The sequence below is a fragment of the Cnephaeus nilssonii genome, assembly GCF_951640355.1.
Source record: "Cnephaeus nilssonii genome assembly, chromosome: 6".
Classification (NCBI taxonomy): domain Eukaryota; kingdom Metazoa; phylum Chordata; class Mammalia; order Chiroptera; family Vespertilionidae; genus Cnephaeus; species Cnephaeus nilssonii.
In genome coordinates this window covers 11,394,581-11,404,094 of record NC_137077.1, presented here as the reverse complement: position 1 = coordinate 11,404,094, position 9,514 = coordinate 11,394,581, and the positions used below count along the sequence as shown (strand labels likewise).

Here is a 9,514-nt window from a genome sequence, read left to right as displayed (position 1 = left end):
TACCCTCCAGGGTCATTGATGAAATTCTCTATGTGAAAACACTTTTTAATTGTAAAACACTGTACAAATACTAGCCATTATGCATTTATATATCTTTGCTCATCTTAGGAGATTTTTCACGTGAAAATCCCATAGAAAAGGACGGAGTCTCCTTGAATGCCCAAAAAGCACCTGGAAGTCTGCTGGTCCTTGGAAAATGTTAAATCACTCCAAGTTGAGAGACCACACGCACATTCATTTCTCTAAAGCAGAGGATACAGGTTTTATAAGGAAAGTAAATACGTTTTAAGAAGTTACTCAATTTCTGGGGGGGAAATAGAACCTATGTAATACTTTCAACAATAAAGATTAAAAAGTCCTATATAGGCAGTTCCCCACCGGCTCTGGTCACGTCTTGCAGCTGCTCACCGAGGCTTCCCGGGTCATGGTGCCAGCCTGACTGAGAAGAGGCCGCTCCCGGGAAACGAATGAAGAACCACTTTCTCCTGTTCAAGTACAGAGGCTTAGTCCGCAAAGGGAAGAAAAGCAAAAGACGAAAATGGCTAACTTCGTGGTCAGCCCTGCCACCGCCGCCAACTGCAGTGACATCCTGCGCCTGATCAAGGACCTGGCTAAATGTGAAGATATGGAAGAACAAGTAACAATAACTGAAAAAGATCTGCTGGAGGATGGTTTCGGAGCGCATCCCTTCTACCACTGCCTGATGGCAGAAGTATCCAAGGAGCACATCACTCCGGAAGGACACAGCATTGTCCGTTTCGCCATGTACTATTTTACCTATGACCCATGGATTGGAAAACTCTTGTATCTTGAGGACTTCTTCATAATGAGTGATTTTAGAGGCTTTGGGGTAGGATCAGAAATTCTGAAGAATCTAAGCCAGGTTGCGATGAAATGTCGCTGCAGCAGCATGCACTTCCTGGTGGCAGAATGGAATAAACCATCTATCAACTCCTACAAAAAAATGAGGTGCCTCTGATCTGTCCAACGAGGAGGGATGGAGACTCTTCAAGATCGACAAGGAGTACTTGCTAAGAATGGCAGCGGAGGAGTGAGGAGTGCTGGTGTATACTACACCTCCCATTGTATTTTAGAGCAAATTCTCAACTTATCTTCTTTCTATCATGTTTGTAGTGAAATAAGAGAATGAGCACCCCCCAAAAAAATCCTATATAATAAAAGGCTAATATGCAAATTGTCCTCTCCACCAGGAGTTCAACCAGGGGGCAGGGCCGTCGGGCCAACTGCCCGTGGCCCCTCCCCCTAGCCGGCCCAGCCCAATCGTGCACCGGGCCTCTAGTAAATAAATAAAAGTATATAATGTAAAAAATACAAAAATAAAAAAAGTTACTCAATTTCTTAACTCACGTTCCCAACTGTTTTTTAAAACAGTGGATGGCATTTGAAATGATGAACAAATAAGAAATAATTTATGTGCGTGCCTGTGTGTTGCGTCTTAAAGGAGCTATTAAAAACACAACTGAATAGCACGTGTTTTTCCATTCTCTGGAAAGCAAGAAATATAGAGCTGTTTTTACTCAAACTTTTCCAAAACAAATCACCTTTGGTGATGGAAAAATGTTGCCCTAAGGAGAGAAATTTTCAGAAAAATTATGAGTGAGTGAAAAAAAACAAACCAACAAAACAGAACATTGAGTAGAAGCCCTATTAATGAGAACAAGAACCCTGGCCGTTAGGCCTCAATCCATTTGCAGCCGCTGTCACTAAGCTGTCTCTCATCTGCATGAGCATTGAAGACAGACATGAGTTCAAATTCAGCCATGACTCTTCTCTGAATAGCCTGGGATATCTTGTCACCTTTTTAGAACTCATTTTCCTCATCTGCAAAATGGGGACAAAATACTTTCCTCACACACTTCTGGAAAGCTTAAATGAGGTATATATTTAAAGTACCCACCATGCTGTAAACTTTATTTTTTTTAAATATATTTTTATTGATTTTTTTACAGAGAGTTAGAAACATCGATGAGAGAGAAACATTGATCAGCTGCCTCCTGCACACCCCCTACTGGGGATGTGCCTGCAACCAAGGTACATGCCCTTGACCGGAATCGAACGTGGGACCCTTGAGTCCTCAGGCCGACGCTGTATCCACTGAGCCAAACTGGCTAGGGCAAGTAAACTTTAGATATATTGTCATTTCTGTGGTTGCACTGGACACATCTGATCCCATTGAGCATATAACATGCCCTGTTAAGCAGCATCTGGGTCTTAGAGGTACTCTCTTCCCAATGTTGCCTTCTAGAATATTCTAGTCGTCCAAACTGAGATGTTTTGACATCTAAAACTGAGATGTTTTAACATGAGATGTTTTGACATCTCATTTTGACATCTAAAAGAATAGGGATTGTATATAGAAAGATAATTTTTTGTTGTTTTCTCATTTTTTATGTTCAAAAAACATTGCCAAGTGTAAAAGAAAGATGGGAAGGAACCCCACTCAACACAGGGTACCAGTGCCTGTAGCGTGTGAGGTGGGTAACATGGAGAGAAGAAGGTGGTAGGGGGAAGTGGACTGAGTAAGAATGAAAAAAGAGAATTTCAACTTCATCTGTAATTTTAAATTTCCATTCATATAGAGATATTTGAGGGACAAATATTCAAAATGGTGGGTACAGGGATGTTTGTTATGGTATTCTTTGTACCTTTCTGCATTTTTCACTACCAAATTATTTCCAACTGAGCAAATTATTCATTATAACCATAATAAAATGTTTAATGGAAAGAACCTCCCCATATCCTGCTACCCTAACAATTGATGTCATTGACATCCTGTTTCTTTTTCTTGTGTTCACACATGAGCATAGCTATTTTCCAGAGTACGTGTGTAATCCGTTCCCAATTAGGGATATCCAAGGATGGCCGCATACCAGCCCCAGCGGTGTTTTGCCAAGCATAGGGCAGAAATTAGACTGTTCGCATTACAAGCAGTCTGGCACCTGTTATCTCAAATATGGCCAGCTTGAGGGATGCTCTTTTTCAACAGTCTGGTCCTTGAGTTTGCAAGTTCTGCATCATCACATAACGTCTTCCTGCTTTAGCTCATCAGTCATTGATTTATCCATTCATTCCAGATGTCTGTTGAGCACCCTTATGTACCTGGCCCTGTGCGAGGTACATGACTTGGGCCAGGTGACCACCCTCACGTAACTGAGGGACAAGTGGGGGAGATGAACAGGTAAGCAGCCATGAGAGGTTATGCAAGGTGATGAGGTGCGATGATGGGGAAAAGCAGAAGGTGTGGGGGGGGCACCGAGGAGATTGGGGGGGGGAGGGGCAGGGACAACTCCCCAGAAAAGGTGATGGCAGGAAAAAGTCTGGAAGGAAAAGTGAGAGTTTGCTAACATATAAAACTTGGGAGATTACTTTGTCTTTTTTTAAAATCCAGATGTGGTGGCTTATCTTTCAAAAATCAGAAGATCTGGCAATCCTGGGGACGAGTCCCATAGGAGAAAATGAGCGGGACCTCCGCGGAGGGCTGTGTGCCTGAGCAGAAGAAAAAGTGTAAGGTGAAGGGGCCCCGCTGCCAAACTTCATCAGTTTCAACTGACACCATGTGGGCTGGGGCCTTCAGATGGGTTTTTATTTGTTTGTTTGTTTTAATACATTTGTATTTATTTCAGAGAAGAATGGAGAGGACGAGAGAGAGAGAAATATCAATGATGAGAGAGAATCATTGATCGGCTGCCTCCTGCACGCTCTCCTGTCACTGGGGATTGAGCCTGCAACCCGAGCATGTGCCCTGACTGGTAATTGAACTGTGAACTCCTGGTTCAGAGGTGGATGCTCAACCTCTGAGCCACACCGACCAGGCACATGCCCCTTTAAATGCTCTCAACTTTGCAGGGAAGGGCATACTGGCTCCACCAGGCAGAGAAGCCTGGAGTCAGAGAGGTTCCATGCCAGGGTCTTGCAGGGCGGAGACAGATTTCAAACTGCACCCTCCAATAACAAGTCCAGAGCTCCTGTCCAGGCCAGAGAAGACCCCCTCATGGTGAAGATATTGGGGACCAAGGCCAGTCGGGAGGCAGTTTAGGGGGGCGGATCGCTGGTTCTCTTTATACCTCATAGCCTACTCTCTTCCCTGTGGCCTCCTGGAGAGGTTCCTGGGAAAATGAAGAGAGAGAAGAGGCTAGTTGAGACTTTCTGAGGCCCTCAGGGAGCTGAAATGAGATGGAAGCTAAGAAGGGTAATCAAGACACGCCTCAACCTATTATTGAGAAAAAGTCTGTAGACTGTCCAAAGTGTTCGTACACTCAGACTCAATAATATACATCAGGGGTCCTCAAACTTTTTAAACAGGGGGCCAGTTCACTGTCCCTCAGACCATTGGAGGGCCTGACTATAGTTTTTAAAAAAATTATGAACAAATTCCTATGCACACTGCACATATCTTATTTTGAAGTAAAAAAACAAAACGGCAAAAACACCCGCATGTGGCCCACGGGCCGTAGTTTGAGGACGCCTGATATACATTTTTGTGGTGGTTGCTGTTCATGGCTAACTATGTGCCAGGCCTCATTCCAGCACTTGCCACGGAAGCCTTACCAAAACCCTGGGAGGAGGCTTCTGAACCTAAATTTTAGAGATGGGAAAGAAAAGGTGAGAGGGAGCGTGACTTGTCCAGGATCATCCCACTACAGAAAGGTGGAGCTGGTTGTCTAACTCAGAGACCTATGGTTTTTCCACTAACCATAGTCAACTGCCTCCAACTTCTAGGAGTCTAGCCTAAGAAGATAATCTCAAACTTGGAAAAAAATTTTGTTATATACAAAATTATTTGCCCTAGGACTATGTGTACTATTAGAAAATGGACATAGCTTACTTAAGTGTCCAATGGTTCGCATAACACCTGACCCAGCCTGGGCCCTCAACAAACATATTTCAGATGAACAAAAGGTAATAGTTAAAGGAATGATGGGCTACCTGACTTGATGGGGTATTAAATGCCCTTTACTAAGTACACTTAAGAAGAGTTTGTGATAATATCTTAAGTGATTGCTATATATAATGTTATAGGAAAATTCCAAGGGCACAATTATGTATATTATAGGATCGCAATTATGTTCAAGTACATTACATCTGAACAAAAAGAATGCAAGAAAATGTGACCTGCCCTATCGGTGTGGCTCGGTGGTTGGGCATCTATCTATGAATCAGGTCACGGTTCGATTCCCAGTCAGGGCATATGCCTGAGTTGCTGACTTGATCCCCAATAGGGGGCGTGCAGGAGGCAGCCGATCAATGATTCTCATCATTGATGTTTCTATCTCTCTCTCCCTCTCCCTTCCTCTCTGAAATCAATAAAAATATATTTTTTAAAAACAAAGAAAGAAAATATGACACAAGAGCATTCACTACTGTATTTGGCTGTTAGTTTTAGACTACTATGAGTTTAATTTTTTCCTTCCCCTCTTTTTCAGATTTGTAGTTAGAAGTATGGATCACTTAAAATTTTTTAAAAAGGAAACACTTTATTGTATTTAAAAGGAACCTTGACTTTGAGAATTCCATCCTCCGGCAAGGAGGACATGGAACAGGAACATGCAGGGAAAACTGGAAAACAAACCCTGCCAAATGGCCAACCCATCAGGCAGGTGGCAGGGAAAGGGACAAAGGAGAAAGCAGGGTGGACAACAAGGACATCTGCAAGGGAGAAGGATGTTTTGGGGGGTGGAGGGTACAGAAAGGACCTAGGATTAGATAGGAGCGGGCAGCCACAGTACCACACACCGAGTCAGCGGACGGGCATTTATTGCGCACCTACTTACCGTTTTCTATGTTCAGGCACTATTCACATATGATGTCACTGAACCCTTGTTGTGAGTCTGTACATTATATTATTTCAATTTTACAGGTCAAGAAAATAACTGATTTGAAACCATTTTAGAGGTGGAAAACACCTGTGAGTTGATCGATACCAGAGATTTCCAGAACCAACAGTGTATTACAAACTCTGGGACACTTGTTACAGTATGGTAATGTCATTTGGCCAGGCCCCTGAGCTAGTAAAGTGGCCAGACTGAGGTGAAAACCTTCATATAGCCACTTTGCCAGCTATGGCATAGGATCCAGGGTTTGGGGGAGCCCCTCTAATCCTCAAGGTTGATGTCATGAAGGAGATCTAGCCTGCCCAAAGACCCCCCTCGATACTCCCCAAGACCAGCACCCCAAACCTCACCAGCAGTCCTATTTTTATTGTATATTTATTTACCCTGTGCCCAGACAGTAAGCTCACAGTTATGGAATATTAGTTGGAAGACATCTGAGAGATGACCTGGTTCAAACCCCTCATTTGACAAATGAGGAAATTAAGAAACTTGCCCAAGGTCACACAGCTTGCTGCCTGTGCTCCTAATTCTACTAAAACTGGAACCCAAATGCTTTGACTTCAAGCCCACTTTCCATTCTTCCCTCTTTACGCTTAGAGCTCCCAAGTTCCATGTCATTCTTTTATGCAAAAGAATCATTAGTCCCAAATGGGAGAGAGGCAAGCTTTTTTGTCCCCGAAAGATTTTATTTCTAATATTCAAGGAATTGTTGCAAATGACAATAAGCAGCCCCATATAAAAGAAAAAGTCATTTCTCAGAAACTGGCTTCAAAGTCATTTTTCAGAAATTAGAAGAAAAGAAAAGAAAAAAAAAAAAGACAAAGACTAGAACCAGGGCAGGAAAATCACAATTGATCCAAATGGAACACATGTAATGTCTGCCAGGGCTCAGCCAAAGGAGGCAGAAATAGCCCATTTCTTCCAATTACCCCCATTTTCCATCCTCTAATCTAGATGAAGACTGTCATTTTATTGGCTTGTCAATTTTTAGGAAACTTAACTCTGTTCTTCGCTTATTCAATTATCTCCCCAACCCTGGCACTCCAGCCAGAGGTAAGCCTGTGGCCCAGCTAACTCACATGGGGCTCCTTTATTTTCATTTTATTGCCCACGTTGCTGCTCATGTCTCTACTTTTCCTTTTCTGACATCCTTAAAGTTCATGCTCATCCTGCCACTGCAAGGTGTGGAGTTTGGAGTCAGCCTGAAAATGGGTGTGAAGCCCAAAAAGAGCCCTCATTACCTGGGTAGGCTTCAATATTTGATCTCTCTGAGCCTCCGTTTCCCAGTCAATCAAATTACATGTGACTTTTATGAGAAATAAATAGGATTATATGGGTAGAGTCACCAGCATATAGTAAGCATTCAATCCTTAAATGCTGGTTTCAACCTGCAGGACACCTTGTGTGACACATATATCATGTGGCTCAGAATACTTGGTTAGTTAACATTCAAAGTACCACAAAAGATTAAAGATACTTTAAGACTTGGGGGACACCAAGGGGAAATAGTTATGCAAAAGCAACTAGAAAAGTAGTTTTCCCTTTTTAAATAAGTCAGCATTGGGCCCTGGCTGGTGTGGCTCAGTTGGTTGGGTGTCGTTCCATGCACCAAAAGATTGCTGGTTCGATTCCTGGTCAGGACACATGCCCAGGTTGCAGGCTCAATCCCTGGTGGGAAGCGTGCAGGAGGCAGCCAAATGATGTTACACTCTCACATGGCTATTTTTCTCTTCTCCTCTCTTCTCTCTCTAAAAATCAATAAACTATTGTTTTAAAAAAAATCAGAATTGGTAATCCTAAGAAACATGACTGGAGATGAAGTTGGATTAGAAATCAACTAAAGGCACTGAGAAGTCCTGCAGAAAGAAATCTGTGTCCCTTGCTTTACTAAGCATTTTCTACACTTATTTGGTCATAAAAACTTTTGTCAAGTAATATCTATTAATCCCCACAAAAGCCCTGGCTACACAGAGCTGCCTCCAAAAAGGGCTCACACAACAGGGTTTCATTGTTGCATCTGGACCCCGAGGGAGCTGGCGGGGGGAGGAGGGAGCAAAGTTAGGAGTGAGGGCAATAGTCAAACACGCTAGGATTTGTGCCATGAGCCGGACTCTCCACACAATGAGAAGGGAAACAGGTGAGCTCAAATATGACCACACCATTGTGCCACCCAGCATGTCCCCATGTCACCGAGCCCCTCCATACCTCAGCTCACTGAGAGGATCGAATGAAATAATAGATGGAAAACTCTTAGAAGACATGGTAAACTCACAATAAATCCTTATTAGTATTATCTACTATTATTCTTTTATTTCTCACAACAGTCCTCTGAGATAGAAATTATTGCCATTTCCACTTTTCTGAGGCTCACAGAGCTTGGTAAGTTGGAGCCTGGGCTCAAATGCAGCTCTGCCCCCAATGTCCACACGGTTACAGTGTCACCCCTGCCCTGGGGTTTCAGATTCCCCATCTCTAGCGCATTCCTGTCTCTTTTTTGGTGGAGACAGAAGTTATAAAGTTTGTCCATTCAGCCAGTATCTGGGATGTGGCAGGCACTCACTCAGGGTCAGGGATACAGTGGGAAGACACCATGTCTGCCCTCTTGGGGCTTATGGTCTATGACTGAGACACAGAGATCAAATCAGCAGGAGCGAGGGGGCCTAATTCCAACGTGAGACAAATGCTCTCAAGTTGTGCCATTCAATAAGGTAGCCACTGGCCACACGAGGCTATTTTTTTTATATATACACTGAGTGGCCAGATTATTATTATCTCTGAACGCATAATAATCTGGCCACTCAGTGTATATCCTATATAATAAAAGGCTAATATGCAAATTGTCCCCTCGACCAGGAGTTCAACCAGCAGGCAGGCTGGCCAACCACCCATGTCCCCTCCCCTTGGCCAGGCTGGCTGGACCCCACCCATGCACGAATTCATGCACTGGGCCTCTAATACACACACACACACACACACACACTGAATGGCCAGATTATTATGCGTTCAGAGATCATAATAATCTGGCCACTCAGTGTATATTTTATTGATTTTTTACAGAGAGGAAGGGGGAGGGATAGAGAGCCAGATGAGAGAGAAACATCGGTCAGCTGCCTCCTGCACACTCCCCACTGGGGATGTGCCCGCAACCAAGGTACATGCCCTTGACTGGAATTGAACCTGGGACCCTTCAGTCCGCAGGCCAACGCTCTATCCACTGAGCCAAACCGGCTAGGGATACACGAGGCTATTTTAATTCAACTTTGAATTTATTAAAATTCAACAAAATGGATCATTTAGTTCTTCAATCACATGATCCAAGTGCCCAACAACCAATGTGGCCTGTGGCTACCTTGCCGCTCAGCACAAACATAGTCCATTTCCATCATCACAGAATCTTCTATTGAAGGATTGCTTCAGAGAAAAGGAACCAGAACTATGAGCTCTGGGGGGTCCAGACACTAAGAGGTTTCCCCGAGGAAGTGGCATTTGAGCTGGAACTGAAGGATGAGGGAAAACCCAGTCCGCGGTGGAGAGAAACCCAGTTGGGGAAGGGCAGGAAAACACACTAGATGGCTTGTAGTGGGAGGGACCCATGCGACTGGAATGCAAAGAGAGGGAGTGGTTAAGAGCAAGGGGATTTGAATCCCAGCCCCAACTCTTCC

At 43.8% G+C, this 9,514-nt stretch overlaps 1 protein-coding gene across 1 annotated transcript; it reads left to right on the top strand.

Annotated features, from left to right (window-relative positions):
* The first annotated feature begins 414 nt into the window (after positions 1-414).
* On the top strand, positions 415-1,150 carry LOC307102270 (diamine acetyltransferase 1-like). The gene has a single exon (XM_079775773.1). It carries the CDS (start codon positions 539-541, stop codon positions 977-979), a length of 441 nt encoding a protein of 146 aa, XP_079631899.1. The 5' UTR covers positions 415-538; the 3' UTR covers positions 980-1,150.
* Positions 1,151-9,514: the final 8,364 nt, after the last annotated feature.

Coding starts and splice junctions, on each gene's coding strand:
- LOC307102270 (XM_079775773.1), top strand. CDS start 539: ATGGCTAACTTCGTGGTCAGCCCTGCCACCGCCGCCAACTGCAGTGAC.